The sequence below is a fragment of the Ranitomeya imitator genome, chromosome 3 (assembly GCF_032444005.1).
Source record: "Ranitomeya imitator isolate aRanImi1 chromosome 3, aRanImi1.pri, whole genome shotgun sequence".
Taxonomy (NCBI): domain Eukaryota; kingdom Metazoa; phylum Chordata; class Amphibia; order Anura; family Dendrobatidae; genus Ranitomeya; species Ranitomeya imitator.
Genome location: NC_091284.1, coordinates 797,657,061 through 797,680,769, shown reverse-complemented (window position 1 = coordinate 797,680,769; position 23,709 = coordinate 797,657,061). Strand labels below are relative to the sequence as shown.

Here is a 23,709-nt window from a genome sequence, read left to right as displayed (position 1 = left end):
TTTTTTTTTGTTAGGGAGTTATAAGGGTTAAAAGTTGACCAGCAATTTCTCATTTTTACAACACCATTTTTTTTTTAGGGACCACATCTCATTTGAAGTCATTTTGAGGGGTCTATATGATAGAAAATACCCAAGTGTGACACCATTCTAAAAACTGCACCCCTCAAGGTGCTCAAAACCATATTCAAGAAGTTTATTAACCCTTCTGGTGCTTCACAGGAATTTTTGTAATGTTTAAATAAAAATGAACATTTAACTTTTTTTCACAAAAATTTTACTTCAGCTCCAATTTGTTTTATTTTACCAAGGGTAACAGGAGAAAATGGACCCCAAAAGTTGTTGTACAATTTGTCCTGAGTACACCAATACCCCATATGTGGGGGTAAACCACTGTTTGGGCGCATGACAGAGCTCGGAAGCAAAGGAGCGCCATTTGACTTTTCAATGCAAAATTGACTGGAATCGAGATGGGACACCATGTTGGGTTTGGAGAGCCTCTGATGTGCCTAAACATTGAAACCCCCCACAAGTGACACCATTTTGGAAAGTAGACCCCTAAGGAACTTATCTAGAGGTGTGGTGAGCACTTTGACCCACCAAGTCCTTCACAGAAGTTTATAATGCAGAACCGTAAAAATAAAAAATCATATTTTTTCACAAAAATTATCTTTTCGCCCCCAATTTTTTATTTTCCCAAGGGTAAGAGAAGAAATTGGACCCCAAAAGTCGTTGTACAATTTGTCCTGAGTACGCTGATACCCCATATGTGGGGGTAAACCACTGTTTGGGCGCATGGGAGAGCTCGGAAGGGAAGGAGCGCCGTTTGACTTTTCAATGCAAAATTGACAGGAATTGAGATGGGACGCCATGTTGCGTTTGGAGAGCCACTGATGTGCCTAAACATTGAAACACCCCACAAGTGACACCATTTTGGAAAGTAGACCCCCTAAGGAATTTATCTAGATGTCTTTTGAGCGCTTTGACCCACCAAGGGCTTCACAGAAGTTTATAATGCAGAGCCGTAAAAATAAAACAAAAATTTTTTCCCACAAAAATTATTTTTTAGCCCCCAGTTTTGTATTTTCCCGAGGGTAACAGGAGAAATTGGACCCCAAAATTTGTTGTACAATTTGTCCTGAGTGCGCTGATACCCCATATGTGGGGGGGAACCACTGTTTGGCCGCATGGGAGGGCTCGGAAGGGAAGGAGCGCCATTTGGAATGCAGACTTAGATGGAATGGTCTGCAGGTGTCACATTGCGTTTGCAGAGCCCCTAATGTACCTAAACAGTAGAAACCCCCACAAGTGACCCCATATTGGAAACTATACCCCCCAGGGAACTTATCTAGTTGTGTTGTGAGAACTTTAAACCCCCAAGTGTTTCACTACAGTTTATAACGCAGAGCCGTGAAAATAAAAAATCTTTTTTTCCCACAAAAATTATTTTTTAGCCCCCTGTTTTGTATTTTGCCAAGGGTAACAGGAGAAATTGGACCCCAAAAGTTGTTGTCCTATTTGTCCTGAGTACGCTGATACCCCATATGTTGGGGTAAACACCTGTTTGGGCACACGGGAGAGCTTGGAAGGGAAGGAGCACTGTTTTACTTCTTCAACGCAGAATTGGCTGGAATTGAGATCGGACGCCATGTCACGTTTGGAGAGCCCCTGATGTGCCTAAACAGTGGAAACCCCTCAATTATAACAGAAACCCTAATCCAAACACACCCCTAACCCTAATCCCAACAGTAACCCTAACCACACCTCTAACCCTGACACACCCCAGCCCTAATCCCAACCCTATTCCCAACTGTAAATGTAATCTAAACCCTAACCGTAACTTTAGCCCCAACCCTAACTGTAGCCCCAACCCTAACCCTAACCCTAGCCTTAACCCTAGCCCTAACCCTAACCCTAATGGGAAAATGGAAATAAATACATTTTTTTAATTTTTCCCTAACTAAGGGGGTGATGAAGGGGGGTTTGATTTACTTTTATAGCATATGAAGTACTATCCCGTCGAGGGTCAGATAGGCCCAGGGCACCTCGACGGGATAGTACGTCTAAGGTCAGAAAGGGGTTAAAGTTTGCAACAATCCACCTGGGAAACACACCAAACATGGGGAAGAAGGTGCTCTGGTCAGATGAAACCAAAATCGAACTTTTTGGCAACAATGCCAAACAATATGTTTAGCATAAAGGCAACACAGCTCATCACCCTGAACACACCATCCCCACTGTCAAACATGGTGGTGGCAGCATCATGGTTTGGGCCTGCTTTTCTTCAGCAGGGACAGGGAAGATGGTTAAAATTGATTGGAAAATGGATGGAGCCAAATACAGGACCATTCTTGAAAAAAACCTGTTTGAGTCTGCAAAAGACCTGAGACTGGGACGGAGATTTGTCTTCCAAGAAGACAATGATCCCAAAAATAAAGCAAAATCTACAATGGAATGGTTCACAAATAAATGTATCCAGTAGTGATGAGCGAATATACTCGTTACTCGAAATTTCCCGAGCACGTTCGGGTGACCTCCGAGTATTTTTTAGTGCTAGGAGATTTAGTTTTTATTGCCGCAGCTGAATGATTTACATCTGTTAGCCAGCATAAGTACATGTGGGGGTTGCCTTGTTACTAGGGAATCCCCACATGTACTTATGCTGGCAAACAGATGTAAATAATTCAGCTGCGGCAATAAAAACTAAATCTCCGAGCACTAAAAAATACTCGGAGGTCACCCGAGCGTGCTCGAGAAATCTCGATTAACGAGTATATTCGCTCATCACTAGTATCCATGTGTTAGAATGGCCAAGTCAAAGTCCAGACCTCAATCCAATTGAGAATCTGTGGAAAGAGCTGAACACTGCTGTTCACAAAGAATCTCCATCAAACCTCACTGAGCTTGAGCTGTTTGCCAAGGAAGAATGGGCAAGAATTTCAGTCTCTCGATGTACAAAACTGATAGAGACATACCCCAAGCGACTGGCAGCTGTAATTGCAGCAAAAGGCGGCGCAGCAAAGTATTAAGTTAAAGGGGCCGAATAATATTGCACGCCCCACTTTTCAGCTTTTGAATTTCCACAAAAATTTAAAATAACCAATAAATTTCATTCAACTTCACAATTGTGTTCCACTTGTTGATTCTTCACCAAAAATTTACATTTGATATCTTTACGCTTGAAGCATGATATGTGGGAAAAGGTTGAAAAGTTCCAGGGAGCCGAATACTTTCGCAAGGCACTGTATATGCTGAAAGACATTTCTATACATGGCCACTCTCCAGGTGTCATGACTAATTGCTGAGAAGTCTTGGGGACAAGGCTGCCTTGAAAAGAATATGCAAATATACATGTATACAATTAGCTCTCCCCCAATAGCATACACTGTACTCAACTACTTTGCATACACTGTACTCACCTACTTTGCATACACTGTACTCACCTACTTTGCATACACTGTACTCACCTACTTGCGCACACTGTACTCACCTACTTTGCGCACACTGTACTCACCTACTTAGCGCACACTGTACTCACCTACTTTGCACACACTGTACTCACCTACTTTGCACACACTGTACTCACCTACTTTACACACACTCTACTCACCTACTATGCATACACTGTACTCACCTACTATGCATACACTGTACTCACCTACTTTGCATACACTGTACATCTACTTATACCCGATATTGCTATTTCCATGTGTGCTTCAACCATAACTCCCCAGCAGCACCCTCACTGTCTTGGGGTCATATTTGACACCGATCTTTCCTTTACACACTATATCCAATCACTCACTCGCTAAAGGTTCTAATCATTTTCCTCTCTGAAGAGTCAATTTGCATATTTCCCAGATGAGCATTGCAAAGCTTACAAGTCTCCTCACCTTGGCATGTCAGGCTTAACATGTCGGTCTCAGCAAGGAGAAACGTTACCCCTTGGTCCCTGGTCAAACGCCTCTCACGCAGCCAAATCATATCTCACACTTTGCACTGACAAGGGGCAGTACCCCGAAACACAATGTCTGCAAACTAAGATTTTGGTTTTTATCCTAAGTCATGTGACAAGGATCATTAGATGGTCAATATTGACTTTTAGGATTGCTATTTCCAATAGGTGGCACTAGAGTTTTAGTCTCCTTCCTTTCTGAAGATACTATTTGCATATTTATCATCTTTAAAACGGCAAAAACTCTGCCATTTGCTCTTATTTATTCTCGTCTACACTACTGCAACCCTCTATTAATTGGTCTCCCTCTAACCAAACTTTCTCTTCTTCAATTTGTCCTGAATGCGGCAGCCAGGGTTATATTTATGTCCAGCTGTTTCATCGATGCCTCCACACTGTCCAGTCATTGCACTGGTTGCTCATCCGCTACAGAGTACAATATAAACTTATCTCTCATCAACAAAGCTCTCCTCAGTTCTGCACCACCCTAAATCTCATCCCTCACCTCTGTCCATCACCCTACCTGTGCCCTCCATTCTGCAACTGATCGAAGACCAACATCATTCATTAGACAGATACTGGCTAATGACTGGATCGTGCAGCATTATTTGACAACTCCTATAGATTATAATGATGCCTGGACCGTACGCAATAAGCAATTTTTACCTATTGTGTCCCCCTTATTTCCTTATAGCTTGTAAGCTTGCGAGCAAGGCCCTCACTCCCCCTCTAAACGTTGAACTATATTGTGTTACTTAGTAATGTCTTCATTGTCGCTACATATCCCCGCTTAATTGTAAAGTGCTGTGGATTATTTTAGAGCTATAAAAATAAAATTATTATTACTGTGTCTCTACTACCACCTATAGGCATCTACCCTGCAAGGCACCTTATTCACTCTACCAGGACCCTACCCTCTATTGTCAAGGAGCAAGAAATAGCTGTCGACACGTAAGTTTCTGGTTTGTCCAAAACCTCGTCATGTATCAAGCCTCTCAGAGGTCGGACATGCAGAGCAGTTACCTAGAGGGCTGTGCTTTTTAAAATATTAAGAGAAGGATAATCACATATTTTAAAAGTGGACCCTTTACCAGATTTTTAATGTTGAACTGCACACAAACACTATTTCATAGTGGCTAGAGAGCAGAATATATATTTTTTTTGTTTGCTTTTAAATTTCAGAGATATTAGCAATCAAAGTATTTGGCACTTAATAACGAAAATTAACTTAAGTCTAAGGGAAGCATATGCATTTATTTTTCACTGGGGGCATTTACTTTCTCACATGCATGGCATCAGCCAATCATAAGGAGGCATTAACATACAGGACAAAAAGAACACGCCCCCATAGCACAGAACTGGCATATATTATTCAGTCTGTATGAGCCTGATGAAGGAGCTGGACCGGCTCTGTAATGTGTAGATCAACAAATTGAAAAGTTTTAAACAATAGAAATGTTTCCTTGAATCCTTGGCAGTGCTCCGGGAAGCCCAATTTTTGTTTCCTTTATATGATTGGTTAAAGTCATACAGGGGAGAATGTAAATGCCGCCAGTGAAAAATTAACTCTTACGCCCTCTCACAAGTACTGAAAATTAATCGTTTAGGTGCCAACATTTTTATTGCTAGTATCTCCACAATGGAGAGACAAAGAGGTGTTGGTGGTTTCTGTTGTGCAATAGATGCAACACCACATCTTGGTTTCCACTGTAATTAGAAACCATAATGTAAACATAAATTGTCCAGGCCGCACAGAAAACATGGGGGCAATTGCATTCAAACCTGAAAAAGGTAAAGAATAGGGGAGCCATCACTCAGATTGCTGCTTTTATTCTTCAAAGGGACTATGTGATAAATAAGTTTAAAAATTACTTGTTGCTCTACACTTTTTCCTGCATATTTCAGTACACTTACCTTGCCGTTTCCTGACGTAGAGCGTTAAGGAATGTGTCTGGGTGAAAAAGCTCCGACAAATCAAGGGTATCTGATAACAGTGTCTGCTTCTCCGCTTTCTCCACCCAATTCTGTTTTGAAAGAAACAATACAGAATTAAAATTAAAAGCTGAAAATTATTAAAATAAATGATCATCAGATAGAACAATACAATCTACATTACATTAATACATAGATCTATTAAGCCAGGTGAGACTGCTGTATTTACATTGAAAATCCATGTCAGAATAGTTGTATAACTGTTATGCATGTAACTCACTCATATATGGGTAATGGGAATAATAAAGTTTACAACACCGAGACGCCACACCCATACCCTTCTGGTCTCTATACAGACTAGACAATCCCTAGCCACACAACTAAATAACACCACCTCAGACCTGCCTCCCTATAAGGCCGTTGAGGGGTTTCGCGTAACTCCTGATGAACCAGAGGGAAGGCCACTGTGCACAGCCAACCAGCAGGGGGATATGAGGACCTAGGGTGAGTAAACTGAAAGCATGAGCTCGAAGAGGAAATAAGAATAATAAATGAAACAAGAATAATCTCCTACCAACCTAACTGTGGAGAAAAGAAAGGTGCTGGGAGGGCAGACAACAAAACACACAGCAGAAACACAAATGATATTTGCATAGCAGGGAAAATCCTTTCGCTGAAAAGCTGGAACTCCTTATAATTAATTCACTTAGATATATAGCCAGCAAGGAAGTGTAGTGAAGGCAGAAAAAATAGAGCCCAATCCAGAATGCGACAGGGCAACCTAAAGAGACAAGCAAAAACCTGAAGAGGAGCAAGCCCAGGTAGTGCAAATAAAGGCAATAGGAACCATCAGCATAAGGAAAGGAAAAAAAAAGGGCAATAGCCCAGCAGACAGGATAACCGACAACGGAGCAAGAGGTCACTGGATCGAATCCCCAAACCAAGGCATGACAATAACCCCAACTTGCTATCAAGATAAGTGTTTTATTATTATTATACATTTTTATGGCGCTATTTATTCCATGGCGCTTTACATGTGAATACGGGGCAAATATAGACAAATACATTAAACATGAGCAAAAACCAAGGCACACGGGTACATAAAGAGGGAGGACCCTGCCCGCGAGGGCTCACAGTCTGCAGGGGATGGGTGATGAAACACTAGGAGAGGGTAGGGCAGGTTGTGCAGCGGTTCAGTAGGTTCAGGATCACTGCAGGCTTGTCGGAAGAGGTGAGTCTTCAGGTTCTTTTTGAAGGTTTCTATGGTAGGCAAGAGTCTGATGTGTTGGGGTAGAGAGTTCCAGCGTATGGGGGAAGCACGGGTGAAGTCTTGGATGCGGTTGTGGGAAGAAGAGATGAGAGGGGAGTAGAAAAGGAGGTCTTAAGAGGATCGAAGGTTGCGTGTAGGTAAGTACCGGGAGACCATGTCACAGATGTATGGAGGAGACAGGTTGTGGATGGCTTTGTATGTCATTGTGAGGGTTTTGAACTGGAGTCTCTGGGCGATAGAAAGCCAGTGAAGGGCTTGACATAGGGGAGAGGTTGGGGAATAGCGGGGAGAAAGGTAGATTAGTCGGGCAGCAGAGTGTTGGATGGATTGGAGCGGTGCCAGAGTGCTAGAGGGGAGTCCAGAGAGTAGGAGGTTGCAGTAGTCGAGGCCTGAGATGATAAGGGCATGCACTAGTGTTCTTGCGGTGTCGCAGTCAAGCAATGCGCAGATCCGGGAAATAATTTTGAGTTTGAGACGGCAGGAGGAGGCAAGGGCTTGGATATGTGGCTTGAAAGAGAGGGCAGAGTCGAGGATCACCCCCGATTTAATGAGGATAACTTTACTTTTTGGGCGTCTCATACATTATTCTCATGTAGAGCTGCATTTATATTTTGTTGGTTTCTGTTTGGGTTCACGTGCTTTAAGACCTTACAGCTCCATGTTTCAGAGTCCAATATTGTGGATTTCGGTGAGTTACGTAGTATGTACAGCAAACTTGCAGAAGAAACTCCAAAAAATCCTCAAAACACTTTAATAAAGTTTTCCCAGAGCAAATATGCATAAAATATAACACCACTGTGCAGCAAAACTAATTGTAAATGCTAATAAAGAAGAGTCTGGTGTATTAATTGCAGTACAAGTGCCATCTCCAGAGAGGCCTCCCATATAAACCAGGGAGATTGACTGCTGTCAAAATAGCATAAAGCTATCTCCTGCTCGATCTGTCAAAACAGTGATCACAGCGCTCAAGTAATTAACAGCTCATGAGGGATAAGAACTATTTTAAGTCCATGTGCATGGAATTTCACCTGGGGTTTTATTCTGAAATTAATTGCTTTCTGGTCTGATTTTAGATCCCAGTGACGCGGCTTCTGATGAGAGCTCATTTACACGGTAGAATTTCTCCTCCATGCGCTACCAGATTCCTGAGCTGGAAGTGGGAGCCGTCAATTTAGGAATTTCTCTACTATTTTCTTTTTGTTCTCAGATTCAATCCAAAATATAAAGCACCTAAAAAACCAACCAAATATGGCCAAGTAAAAGAGTCCCAGGGTCACTTTACCATTTTTTTTATTTCCGTCAGCATTTTGCATCAGTTGAGGCCGACCACAAAGCCAGGGGAGAATCCAAACCACAGCAGAAGTGCAAATCTTCCCATTATACTTTCTCTCTGTAGGTTTCCGCTTTCAAGTAGTGATATAAAACTGACATGAGAAAGTATATTCACACCTACACACTCATTAACATTTTTCTGTTTTGTAGCATTAATAGAAAAATAACAATGATATCAGTGTTGGATACATCTGAAACTGACATTTGGCGTGTAGCGACTGAACACCTGGAATGCATGGATGCCGGGTATTTGTCTTACAACGTGCAGTGACAGTGCGCTCTGTTGCCGGCAAGTTTCTCCTAATATGGGCCGATGAGAGAGAGCACTGTCATTGTGCACATTGCGCAGTGACAGAGCAGGGACTAGACCAGCACCTGATACGAGAGTCACTCATATTGCTTTGTTTCAGTGACTGCAGCCTCTGCCCCCTGATGACGCTTTGGTTGATTATCCCAGCATGCACTGGGATTCTCAAATGAAGACTCATCAAAAAGGAAGCTGCTCTATTAGCACCCAAGCATGCTCGGTAAGACCTCCAAGCATGGTCGCTCATCACTAATCAGCACTAAATAAGTTGGTGAAGTGAGAAAAATATAAACATACATTTAATTTATGGGCTAAATAACTAAAAATGGGCACGTGCATATGTATTCACTCCTTTTGCTATGAAGTCCCTAAAATTTCTCGTGTAAGCGATTGCCTTCATAAGTCACATGCTTAGTGACAGGAGGTCTACCAGTGTGGAATCTATGTGTCACATGTCTGTCAGTATATACAATTTATCTTTTCTGAAAAGCCACAGGGGCTGCAACACCATTAAGCAAGAAGACCACTAACCAAAATATGTAATCAAGACCACAGAGATCTCTAAACAAGTGAGGGACAAAGTTGTTGAGAAGTACAAGTCAGGGTTAGGTTATAAAAATAATCCCCAGGAGCACCATCAAATGCAAAGAACATGGAACCACAACAAACCTGCCAAGAGAGGGCCGCCCATGAAAGCTCTCAGCACTGGCAAGGAGGGCATTAATTAAAGAGGCAGCACAGAAACCAAAAGTAACCCTGAAGGAGCTGCACAGTTCCCAAGAGAGAGGAGGATCTAACCAGACAACCACAATAAGCCATACACTCCATAGAGGTGGAGTGGGCAGGAGAAAGCCTTTAGTTACACACAAAAATTGGAAGGCTCGTTTTTAGTTTGCCAAGACGTGGGAGACTCCACAAATATATGGAGGAAGGTGCTGTGGTCAGATGAGACCAAAATTGAATTTTTTGGCCACAAAGGTAAATGCTATGTTTGGTGCCAAACCAACACTCCTCATCACCCCAAGAACACCATCCCAACAGTGAAACATGGTGGTGGCAGCATGATGCTGTGGGGATGTTTTTCGGCAGCAGGGACTTGGAAAATGTTGAGGGGATTATGGATGGTGTGAAATACAGGGATATTGTTGAGCAAAACCTGTTTGTCAGTCAGTGATTTGAGACTGGGATGGAGGTTCACCATCCATCAAGACAATGACCAGACCTTAATCCAATTGAGAATCTGTGGTCAGATTTAAGATTGCTGTTCACCAGAGGGAACTATCAAGCGTGAAGGAGCTGAAGCAGTTTTGCCTTGAGTAATGGGCAAAAATCCCAGTGGCAAGATGTGAAAAGCTCAGAGAGACTAAAGGTACCTTCACACATAACGATATAGTTAACGATATCGTTGCTTTTTGTGACGTAGCAACGATATCGTTAAGGAAATGGTTCTGTGTGACAGCGACCAACGATCAGGCCCCTGCTGGGAGATCTTTGGTCGCTGAGGAAAGTCCAGAACTTTATTTCGTCGCTGGACTCCCTGCAGACATCACTGGATCGGCGTGTGTGACACCGATCCAGCGATGTCTTCACTGGTAACCAGGGTAAACATCGGGTTACTAAGCGCAGGGCCGCGCTTAGTAACCCGATGTTTACCCTGGTTACCAGCGTAAAAGTAAAAAAAACAAATACTACATACTTACCTACCGCTGTCTGTCCCCGGCACTGGCTCCTGCACTGGCTGTGAGCACAGCGGCCGGAAAGCAGAGCGGTGACGTCACCGCTCTGCTTTCCGGCTGACCGACGCTCACAGCCAGTGCAGGAGGAGTGCAGAGAAGCACAGCGCCGGGGACAGACAGCGGTAGGTAAGTATGTAGTGTTTGTTTTTTTTACTTTTACGCTGGTAACCAGGGTAAACATCGGGTTACTAAGCGCGGCCCTGCGCTTAGTAACCCGATGTTTACCCTGGTTACCCGGGGACTTCGGGATCGTTGGTCGCTGGAGAGCTGTCTGTGTGACAGCTCTCCAGCGACCAAACAGCGACGCTGCAGCGATCGACATCGTTGTCGGTATCGCTGCAGCGTCGCTGAGTGTGAAGGTACCTTTATCCATAGCAACTTGCAGCTGTAATTGCCGCAAAAGGAGGCTCTACAAAGTACTGACTTTAGGGAGGCGAATAGTTATGCACACTGAAGTTTATAATTATTTTGTCCTGTTTGTTGTTTGCTTCCCAAAAAAAAGAAAACCAAATGTTCACATTTGTAGGCATGTTCTTTACTTAAACTGATGCAAACCCTCAAAAATAAAAAAAACTGAAATTCCACGTGTTGAGGTAGCAAAAAACAAAAAATGCCAGGATGGAGTGCGGTGGTTGAAAACTTTTGCAAACCACTGTAGATTAAATTATTAGCATTCAAAAATTATTATTTAATTTTCATTAAATAGACTTGGGATGAAAATTAACTTGTATTTCAGACCACCCCTTTTTATTTTACCAGAAAAGTGAAAAAAGGAAAAAAATCATCGTGCTCACAAAATTCCTTTTCACATGATTTTTTCATTTAACTTTTCTGGTCACAAAAGAAAACACAATAAAACTACACTTTTCTTCGTATTATTGCTTTTCTCTCTCCTTCTGCATTGAACCTACTGACCGCAGAGCTCATGTACCTGTTCTTTCCTCCACACTATCAATCAGATACAATTATTTACTACTTTTCCTGATTCTTCCCTTCGGCCTTCTCATTTTTTGTCCCTTATCTAAGTGGAATTATCCCAACTATTCTGTGGCTTTACCAGATTATTCCCCTTTTCTTTTTTCCCAGGTTTCTCCTGCATTTTTACAATGTTGTTATAGTTCCCTTCCCCACACCATCTTGTTTTCAACTTTTCTTTTTTTTTTTATCCCCTCCGGATATCACTACTGTTCACCATTTTATATAACTGAATATCTCTATACTCACTTTCTTACCATGTCTCTCACCATACCTATACTCACTATTTATGAGCTTTTCCCTCACAAATTTTGAAATCCTCTGTGGATGTTTCCTCAGCTATTTGTGGTGCCCATTTTAGGCTACTTAAACCCCTCTTGCTCTTGTGTGCACTATACAGTTGGTTTTTCATAGAATCACACTGACGAAGGATTCTCTATCCGAAACGCACGTTGGGGTGTGCGCATTGTTTGGACTTGGTAGCGCCTTAAAGGTACAGGAACTCCTAATTACTCCCTTTTCTCTCTTTTCTATGACATGGCACACTGCACTTTGCACAATTTTTGCCTTATATATATGCTCACATTATAGGTTATTTTCCAGTTTACCCACATAGTTTTGAGGTCACTTGTGGAATATCCTTCTTTGCACTTATATATTTTATCTACAGGAGTACTGCATACTATCCTATCCTTTAATGGTGCCCCTCATTGCCTATTTAGGTTTTTTATATATCGGTGATTTTCTATATATGTCGCCTATTTTTATTTATTATTTTTTGTTTTCAAACATGTGCACACAAAATACATTGTAACTGCTGCAAATAAAGTATTATTTTAAAAACGTATATCCATGCTAGTAATTTCCTTGGAGTTGGTCTATAGTTCTGGTGGTGGTCTCGATATATAAGTTGAGTGGCTTTAACTCATTTTCTTTTGTTGCACTGGGTTTCACTAAATGGTTTCATAGAAACACATCTATTTCTTTATTGAAGTTATTGGTCCCCTAAGGTGTAAACATTTTTTGCTTAACACAGTCACGCAGTATGTAGCACAGCCACGTAGTATATAACACAGCTACGTAGTATATAACACAGCCACATAGTATATAACACAGTCACGCAGTATACAGCACAGCCACGTAGTATATTGCATAGCCACGTAGTATATTGCACAGCCACGTAATATATAACACAGCCCACATAGTATATAACACAGCCCATGCAGTATATAACACAGCCCACGCAGAAGATAACACAGCCCACGCAGTATATAACACAGCCCACGCAGTATATAACAGTCCACATAGTAAATAGCACAGCGACGTAGTATATAACACAGCCCACGCAGTATATAACACAGCCCACGTAGTATATAACACAGCCCACGTAGTATATAGCAATGTGGGCACCATATCCCTGTTAAAAAAAATAATTAAAATAAAAAATAGTTATATACTCACCTTTCAGCGTCCCCCATATCCAGCCCAGGCCTTTAGCGATGCTCCTCGCGATGCTCCGTTCCCAGTAATGCCTTGCGGCAATAACCCGTGATGATGTAGCGGTCTCGTCCAGTGGTGGCCTGTTATGATGAGGCAATTCAGTACCACAATGGACTTAGAAGTCAGAGCACATACAGTGACCTGACAATAACCCAAAAACATAGAACGAGCTCTGAGACGTGGGAACTCTGCTGACTGCAATCCCTAATCCTCTCCAACCACACTAGAGGCAGCCGTGGATTGCGCCTAACGCTCCCTATGCAACTCGGCACAGCCTGAGAAAATAGCTAGCCTGAAGATAGAAAATAAGCCTACCTTGCCTCAGAGAAATACCCCAAAGGAAAAGGCAGCCCCCACATATAATGACTGTGAGTTAAGATGAAAAGACAAACGTAGAGATGAAATAGATTTAGCAAAGTGAGGCCCGACTTTCTGAACAGAGCGAGGATAGGAAAGGTAACTTTGCGGTCAACACAAAACCCTACAAACAACCACGCAAAGGGGGCAAAAAGACCCTCCGTACCGAACTAACGGCACGGAGGTACACCCTCTGCGTCCCAGAGCTTCCAGCAAGCAAAAAAAACAAATAAGCAAGCTGGACAGAAAAAAACAGCCAACAAAATAACAAAAGCGGAACTTAGCTATGCAGAGCAGCAGGCCACAGGAACGATCCAGGAGGAGACAGGTCCAATACTAGAACATTGACTGGAAGCCAGGATCAAAGCACTAGGTGGAGTTAAACAGAGCAGCACCTAACGACTTCACCACATCACCTGAGGAAGGAAACTCAGAAGCCGCAGTACCACTCTCCTCCACCAACGGAAGCTCATAGAGAGAATCAGACGAAGTACCACTTGTGACCACAGGAGGGAGCTCTGCCATAGAATTCACAACAGTACCCCCCCTTGAGGAGGGGTCACCGAACCCTCACCAGAGCCCCCAGGACGACCAGGATGAGCCATATGAAAGGCATGAACAAGATCGGGAGCATGGACATCAGAGGCAAAGACCCAGGAATTATCTTCCTGAGCATAACCCTTCCACTTAACCAGATACTGGAGTTTCCGTCTTGAAACATGAGAATCCAAAATCTTCTCCACAATATACTCCAACTCCCCCTCCACCAAAACCGGGGCAGGAGGATCAACAGATGGAACCATAGGTGCCACGTATCTCCGCAACAATGACCTATGGAATACGTTATGAATGGAAAAAGAATCTGGAAGGGTCAGACGAAAAGACACAGGATTAAGAACCTCAGAAATCCTATACGGACCAATGAAACGAGGTTTAAACTTAGGAGAGGAAACCTTCATAGGAATATGACGAGAAGACAACCAAACCAAATCCCCAACACGAAGTCGGGGACCCACACAGCGTCTGCGATTAGCGAAACGTTGAGCCTTCTCCTGGGACAAGGTCAAATTGTCCACTACATGAGTCCAAATCTGCTGCAACCTGTCCACCACAGTATCCACACCAGGACAGTCCGAAGACTCAACCTGCCCTGAAGAGAAACGAGGATGGAACCCAAAGTTGCAGAAAAACGGCGAAACCAAGGTAGCCGAGCTGGCCCGATTATTAAGGGTGAACTCAGCCAAAGGCAAAAAGGACACCCAGTCATCCTGATCAGCAGAAACAAAGCATCTCAGATATGTTTCCAAGGTCTGATTGGTTCGTTCGGTCTGGCCATTAGTCTGAGGATGGAAAGCTGAGGAAAAAGACAAGTCAATGCCCATCCTAGCACAAAAGGCTCGCCAAAACCTCGAAACAAACTGGGAACCTCTGTCAGAAACGATATTCTCTGGAATGCCATGTAAACGAACCACATGCTGGAAGAACAATGGCACCAAATCAGAGGAGGAAGGTAATTTAGACAAGGGTACCAAATGGACCATCTTAGAGAAGCGATCACAAACCACCCAAATGACTGACATTTTTTGAGAGACGGGAAGATCTGAAATAAAATCCATAGAGATATGTGTCCAAGACCTCTTCGGGACCGGCAAGGGCAAAAGCAACCCACTGGCACGAGAACAGCAGGGCTTAGCCCGAGCACAAATCCCACAGGACTGCACAAAAGAACGCACATCCCGCGACAGAGATGGCCACCAAAAGAATCTAGCCACTAACTCTCTGGTACCAAAGATTCCAAGATGACCAGCCAACACCGAACAATGAACCTCAGAGATAACTTTATTCGTCCACCTATCAGGGACAAACAGTTTCTCCGTTGGGCAACGATCAGGTTTATTAGCCTGAAATTTTTGCAGCACCCGCCGCAAATCAGGGGAGATGGCAGACACAATTACTCCCTCTTTGAGAATACCCGCCGGCTCAGATAAACCCGGAGAGTCGGGCACAAAACTCCTAGACAGGGCATCCGCCTTCACATTTTTAGAGCCCGGAAGGTACGAAATCACAAAGTCAAAACGGGCAAAAAACAGCGACCAACGAGCCTGTCTAGGATTCAACCGCTTGGCAGACTCGAGATAAGTCAAGTTCTTATGATCAGTCAAGCCAATGACGCCACTCCTCGAATGCCCACTTCATGGCCAGCAACTCTCGATTGCCAACATCATAATTTCGCTCAGCAGGCGAAAACTTCCTGGAAAAGAAGGCGCAAGGTTTCATCACCGAGCAATCAGAACTTCTCTGTGACAAAACAGCCCCTGCTCCAATCTCAGAAGCATCAACCTCGACCTGAAATGGAAGCGAAACATCTGGTTGACACAACACAGGGGCAGAAGAAAAACGATGCTTCAACTCTTGAAAAGCTTCCACAGCAGCAGAAGACCAATTGACCACATCAGCACCCTTCTTGGTCAAATCGGTCAATGGTTTAGCAATACTAGAAAAATTGCAGATGAAGCGACGATAAAAATTAGCAAAGCCCAGGAACTTTTGCAGACTTTTCAGAGATGTCGGCTGAGTCCAATCATGGATGGCTTGGACCTTAACAGGGTCCATCTCGATAGTAGAAGGGGAAAAAATGAACCCCAAAAATGAAACCTTCTGAACACCAAAGAGACACTTTGATCCCTTCACAAACAAAGAATTAGCACGCAGGACCTGAAACACCGTTCTGACCTGCTTCACATGAGACTCCCAATCATCCGAGAAGATCAAAATATCATCCAAGTATACAATCAGGAATTTATCCAGGTACTCTCGGAAGATGTCATGCATAAAGGACTGAAACACTGATGGAGCATTGGCAAGTCCGAATGGCATTACTAGATACTCAAAATGGCCCTCGGGCGTATTAAATGCAGTTTTCCATTCATCGCCTCGCTTAATACGCACAAGATTATACGCACCACGAAGATCTATCTTGGTGAACCAACTAGCCCCCTTAATCCGAGCAAACAAATCAGATAACAACGGCAAGGGGTACTGAAATTTAACCGTGATCTTATTTAGAAGGCGGTAATCTATACAAGGTCTCAGCGAACCATCCTTCTTGGCCACAAAAAAAACCCCTGCTCCTAATGGCGACGATGACGGGCAAATATGCCCCTTCTCCAAGGACTCCTTCACGTAACTCCGCATAGTGGCGTGCTCAGGCACAGATAAATTAAACAGTCGACCTTTTGGGAATTTACTACCAGGAATCAAATCGATAGCACAATCACAATCCCTATGCGGAGGTAGGGTATCGGACTTGGGCTCATCAAATACATCCCGGTAATCAGACAAGAACTCTGGAACCTCAGAAGGGGTGGATGACGAAATAGACAGAAATGGGACATCACCATGTACCCCCTGACAACCCCAGCTGGACACAGACATGGATTTCCAATCTAATACTGGATTATGGACTTGTAGCCATGGCAACCCCAACACGACCACATCATGCAGATTATGCAACACCAGAAAGCGAATAACCTCCTGATGTGCAGGAGCCATGCACATGGTCAGCTGGGTCCAGTACTGAGGCTTATTCTTGGCCAAAGGCGTAGCATCAATTCCTCTCAATGGAATAGGACACTGCAAGGGCTCCAAGAGAAACCCACAACGCCTAGCATACTCCAAGTCCATCAAATTCAGGGCAGCGCCTGAATCCACAAATGCCATGACAGAATAAGATGACAAAGAGCGGATCAAGGTAACGGACAAAAGAAATTTTGACTGTACCGTACCAATGGTGGCAGACCTAGCGAACCGCTTAGTGCGCTTAGGACAATCAGAGATAGCATGAGTGGAATCACCACAGTAGAAACACAGCCCATTCTGACGTCTGTGTTCTTGCCTTTCAACTCTGGTCAAAGTCCTATCGCACTGCATAGGCTCAGGTTTATGCTCAGATAATACCGCCAAATGGTGCACAGATTTACGCTCACGCAAGCGTCGACCGATCTGAATGGCCAAAGACATAGACTCATTCAGACCAGCAGGCATAGGAAATCCCACCATGACATCCTTAAGAGCTTCAGAGAGACCCTTTCTGAAAATAGCTGCGAGCGCACCCTCATTCCATTGAGTGAGTACGGACCACTTTCTAAATTTCTGACAATATACCTCTATCTCATCCTGAGCCTGACACAGAGCCAGCAAATTTTTCTCTGCCTGATCCACTGAATTAGGTTCATCGTACAGCAATCCGAGCTCCAGGAAAAACGCATCGATATTACTTAATGCAGGATCTCCTGGCGCAAGAGAAAATGCCCAGTCCTGAGGGTCGCCACGTAAAAAAGAAATAATGATCCTAACTTGATGAACTGGGTCACCAGAGGAGCGAGGTTTCAAAGCCAGAAATAGTTTACAATTATTTTTGAAACTCAGAAATTTAGTTCTATCTCCAAAAAACAAATCAGGAATAGGAATTCTTGGTTCTAACATAGAATTCTGAACCACAAATTCTTGAATATTTTGTACTCTTGCCGTGAGCTGATCCACACATGAAGACAGACCTTTAATGTCCATCGCTACACCTGTGTCCTGAACCACCCAAATGTCTAGGGGAAAAAAAAAGGCAAAACACAGTGCAGAGAAAAAAAAATGGTCTCAGAACTTCTTTTTTCCCTCTATTGGGAATCATTAGTACTTTTGGCCTCCAGTACTGTTATGAAAGGTAATTCAGTACCACAATGGACTTAGAAGTCAGAGCACATACAGTGACCTGACAATAACCCAAAAACATAGAACGAGCTCTGAGACGTGGGAACTCTGCTGACTGCAATCCCTAATCCTCTCCAACCACACTAGAGGCAGCCGTGGATTGCGCCTAACGCTCCCTATGCAACTCGGCACAGCCTGAGAAAATAGCTAGCCTGAAGATAGAAAATAAGCCTACCTTGCGTCAGAGTAACACCCCAAAGGAAAAGGCAGCCACCACATCTAATGACTGTGAGTTAAGATGAAAAGACAAACGTAGAGATGAAATAGATTTAGCAAAGTGAGGCCCGACTTTCTGAACAGAGCGAGGATAGGAAAGGTAACTTTGCGGTCAACACAAAACCCTACAAACAACCACGCAAAGGGGGCAAAAAGACCCTCCGTACCGAACTAACGGCACGGAGGTACACCCTCTGCGTCCCAGAGCTTCCAGCAAGCAAGAAAAAAAACAAATAAGCAAGCTGGACAGAAAAAAACAGCCAACAAAATAACAAAAGCGGAACTTAGCTATGCAGAGCAGCAGGCCACAGGAACGATCCAGCAGGAGACAGGTCCAATACTAGAACATTGACTGGAGGCCAGGATCAAAGAACTAGGTGGAGTTAAATAGAGCAGCACCTAACGACTTCACCACATCACCTGAGGAAGGAAACTCAGAAGCCGCAGTACCACTCTCCTCCACCAACGGAAGCTCATAGAGAGAATCAGCCGAAGTACCACTTGTGACCACAGGAGGGAGCTCTGCCACAGAATTCACAACAGTGGCCATTGTGCTAGGTGATATAAGGCTTAAATACAGCTGCTTACCATGGAAACCCATGACATGAACCTCCAAGTGCTGTTTTTGTGCTGATGTGTTATGCCAGCGAAGGTTTGGCGTAACTTACTCCAAAAATGTAAGCCAGCCCTCAGCTGCCATACATTTTGGGTGCGACAGCACACCTTGAGTATCACATGTGCCTGATTAAGTGTCACACGCTGTTTAGTGAATCAGTTCACATTGTTTCTCCAGCGAGCGCGTCATTAAGACTGGCGACCGTGCTCCCAGAGCGTTGGTGACTTTTCTGCCCTCTGCTCCTCAGCACTCGGTGACCCCAGCGTTACGTGGCCTCCACTTCATGGCAGAGTTCTCAATAATATCACTCGCAGGTGATGGGGAAGATTTAGGAGGGAAGAAATGTCATGAACGGACTTGTTACCCCGATGGCTCCTATTACAGGACCCCGCCGGTATCACTCTTTCATGTGTTAGTATAGGCAGACGGCATGGCGGGGATCCGGATGTTATACACCAGGGACATTGGGCCAGATGTTATACACCAGAGGGTGAGGGGCCGGACGTTATAAACCGAGGGGCATTAGGACTGAATGAAAAATATCAATCCATTTTTAAGACGTGTCCCAATATTTTTTCCCATGCAGTGCATGAAAGGTGAAGTGAATCAGTACAACCCCCATCGAGCTTCTTCCCTTCTGCGTATGTTTGTCTGCTCCAGTTTTGTGGACCAATTTTCTGAATGAATTAACCTTGAGTGATTAAATGATAAAACATGCTTGAATTAATTAATTCATCCCCTGATAATTCATTCAGAACATCAGCCCAAATGTTACAGCAAAATCAAACTCCTATAACACATTAATGATGAGCAGAGAGAAATATTCCCTGTGGAGGCACGTACCGCACCACGGTGCACAAGATACTCACAAGGGTACAGACACATCCATACACAACTACCCGGGGAAGATTAGTACCGCGTGACATTGTGCTTAGTGGCCAACATATAGAAACTGCTGTGAAGTGGTTCTACAAGTTTTGAAAATCATGGCTGCCTTCTTCCACAACCAGCACCTCCCCCGTACATGGGTTGCTGCAGCTCAGCTCTGAGGAAGTGAAGCTGAGCTACAATAGCTGAGCTACAATACCAGGAACAGCCCATGGACGGGTATGGCTCTGTTTCTTAACAGCAGCAGCCATCTTTTCCAACGTGAGGCTGCACTTGGATGTCATCAGATTTTTTTTGACGGAGTAATTGATTTGCAAGACTGACTGCGATCCGATAATCGGGTGCAACTCACGCATGCTGCAATTTCTTTCCTTGGGACCATTCGGTCCGAGGAAAAAAAATAGGACGTGTGCATGGCTCGATAGAATAATATTTGTCCGAGTGCAACCTGATGTTTTGTCGGATCGCACTTGGACCAAAATATACGGTTGTCTGCCCAGCCCTCAGAGAGGCTTCCGTTGTGAAACAACATATGGTACATTAAAGGTCTGATTCTGATCGGCAAAAACTGATATGAACACGAATTACAGGAACACAATTAAAAACAATTGATGTGTATATAGCACCAATATGTTCTAGGGGGTCATAGAATGTTAGAGCTGGAAGGGACCTCCAGGGTCATCGTGTCCAACCCCCTGCTCAATGCAGGAATTACTAAACCATCTCACACAGATGTCTGTCCAGCCTCTGTATGAAGACTTAAATTGAAGGAGAACTCACTACTAGTGATGAGCGAGTATGCTCGGTGCTCGGGTTTTCCCGACCATGCTCGGGTGGTCTCCGAGTATTTTGGCATGCTCGGAGATTTAGTTTCTGTCAACGCAGCTGCATGATTTGCGGCTTCTAGACAGCCTGAATACTTGTGGGGATTCCCTAGCAAACAGGCATTCCTCTGATGTATTCAGGCTGTCTAGCAGCCACAAATCATGCAGCTGCGTCGACAGAAACTAAATCTCCAAGCACTAACAAATACTCGGAGGACACCCGAGCGCGCTCGGGGAAAACCTGAGCAACGAGTATGCTCGCTCATCACTACTCACCACCTCTCGTGGCCGCCTGTTCCTCCCTTTGATGTCCCTTACTGTCAGAAAGTTTTTCTAATATCTACTCTGCACCTTTCACCCTTTCAGTTTCCTTCCATTGCTTCTCGTGTTTCCATGTGAAAATGAGAATAGTGATGATCCCTCTACACCGTGACAGCCCTTTCAGATATTTGCAGACAGCTATTAAGTCTCCTCTTAGCCTTCATTTCTGTAAGCTAAACATTCCCAGATCCTTTAGCCGTTCCTCGTAGGACATAGTTTGCAGTCCGCTCACCATCCTGGTAGCTCTTCTCTGAACTTGCTCCAGTAATTTGGGGTTTTAAAACAAACAGCATAAGGACAAGATACACTATCCTGAGAGTATGCCCTGCTGGACCCTTTGTATGAACAATATCTAAGGCATCTTTCAGGCTGTATGTTTGGTCACACACACAAAGATCAGAATTAGCCCATGAACCATGGCACACAAGCAATTTCCACATGGACTAAAAAAATTACGCTGCTTGTAATATCAGGCAGCTCCTGCACCTGTCCATGATGTGGTCACGAAGACGAAGCCGGTCGGTTCCGCAAGGTGCAGATGTGATTGGCCTGAAAAGGTCTACAGTCATCTGAACTTATACAGTCGAATCAGCACCTTTTTTGGGCCACAATATCATGAAAATCTAAGCAAAAAACGCAATTTGACAAAGCAGCTGAATATTTTATGATCTTGCTGTGTGCACTCAGCCACAGTAATGCTTTACATTTCTATCATTGTGTTACTGATGATGGCGGTTTGCAGTACAGGACACATACAGGTAGTTTTCGAGCAGAGCTGTCAATCACAATCCATACAGTGAGCTGCTCAGCCGTGTGAACAGAAGGGCTCACGGTAACGGCTTATACAAAATACCGACCATATATTTTTTTGTCTTACTTGCCCTTTTTTTTCATTACCCTTTTAAGATATTTTTTTATGCAGATACTTTAAAGTGAAGCTGTCAGCAGTTTGGGCCGATATGAAGTAAGGACACCACCTTTCAGGGCTTATATGCAACATTCTATACTGCTGTCTATAAGCGCTCAACCCGACCAGGAAGAGAAAAAAAATAACTTTTATTATACTCACCTGGGGGGCGGTCTGGTCCGATGGGTGTCGCTCTTCTTGGTCCAGCGCCTCCCTTTTTCTTGCGATGCCGGCCTCCTGCTTGCTTCATGTGGATGACGCGTCGCTGCCTCATCCACACAGTCTCCTCGGAAATGCACTCCTGCGCAGGTGTACCTATCTGTCCTGTTGAGGGCAGAGCAAAGTACTGCTGTGCGTAAGCGCCGTCAAAGAGGCCCAGCACCTGTGCATTGCAGGACTTTGCTCTGCCCTAAACAGAGCAGATAAGTATGCCTGCGCAGGAGCATGGTGCCGAGGAGACGCTTCATCCACACGAAGTAAGCAGGAGGGCGGCATCGCTAGAAGATGGGAGGCGCCGGACCAAGAGCAGCGATATCCATCGGACCAGTCCGCCCCGCAGATGAGTATAATGAAAGTTATTTTTCTTCTCTTGCAGTTCGGGTTGGGGGCAGATATACAGCATTGTAGAATGCTGTATATCAGCCCTGAAAGGTGATGGCCGTATCTTATATCGGCCAAAACTGGTGACAGGTTCTCTTTAAAGAGGACTTCATTGAAATAACACAGGTTGTACTGTTATTTTTGCTTCCTGAAATGTTTCTTCCCACCACCGTCTATCGATTTTCTTAACAAATCTGACTCTTTCTTTATAGCATTTATTTGAAAGAATAAAATGTGAGTTCAACAAGGAATTATCTAAGATTTTCGCAGTCTCTGGAGCCGCACGGCAGGTTGCAGCACATAAGATGTACGAGTCCGGAGCTTGTACTGCAGCCTTCTCCGTGACGGTAAAGATGTAACGCTACAACGCCATAAACATGTCAGTGTGCGGTAAGATTTGTCATTTGTAAGAACTTGCCTGTATCATAACTGAACGCAGACAGTGAATGAAGTGTTCGCTTCCGACTGTTCCATCTAATGATGTGAGCCTTTTAATCATATCCAGTATGGCAGACCTGTGTTTACAGCAGAAACTTAATCCCGTCACAAGCCATTATGAGACAGTACAAGAATGGAGGGTGGCGGAGGTGGGAATAATCCAATGTGATTGTGCCGCACACTTCAGTATTCTGTAACTACGGTAGATTTTTTTCTTTTTTCTACTCTTTTTATTATTGTGCAATGTACAGGAGATCAGAAAACTGATGAGGGGCACGTACTAAAATAAATTAACCCGTTGTCACACTGCGACGGTCTTCGGTAAGGAAGGGGGGGCTCAAACTGACCCTAGAACTGGGACCCTAACTATCCCTGTCCTGGGGATACTCTTGAAGGTAGAGAGGCCTGAGTCTCCGTTCTTACTGTGCTCCTGTTAGACCCTGATCTCCCAGGAGGACCTGACACACTCGTGACACCTGTTTCACGCCGATTTTAATTTTTTTTAATATTTTTGTGCTTTCGTTCTTTCCATCCATTTTTCCAAGAGCCATAACTTATTCATTTTTCATCGATATAGCCGTATAAAGTATGAAGGCTTGTTCTTCTGCAGGAGAAGTTGTAGTTTTGAGTGACACGATTCATTTAACTACATAATTGACTGAAAATGGGAAATAAAAATGTAAGTGGGATGAAATGGGGAAAAAGGCAGTTCTGAGAAGTGGAAGTCTACGTTCACACTAGCGTTGTGCGCTGCTGCGTCGGCGACGCAACGCA

The 23,709-nt window shown here is 44.0% G+C and overlaps 1 protein-coding gene across 1 annotated transcript in view; it reads right to left on the bottom strand.

Annotated features, from left to right (window-relative positions):
- The window catches only part of DYNC2H1 (dynein cytoplasmic 2 heavy chain 1), a 552,714-nt gene that overhangs the window by 16,309 nt on the left and 512,696 nt on the right, over window positions 1-23,709 (bottom strand). The window contains exon 86 of the mRNA XM_069759211.1: window positions 5,867-5,976. Within this exon, the coding sequence (XP_069615312.1) occupies window positions 5,867-5,976 (110 nt within the window). The remainder of the gene's footprint in view (window positions 1-5,866; window positions 5,977-23,709) is intronic.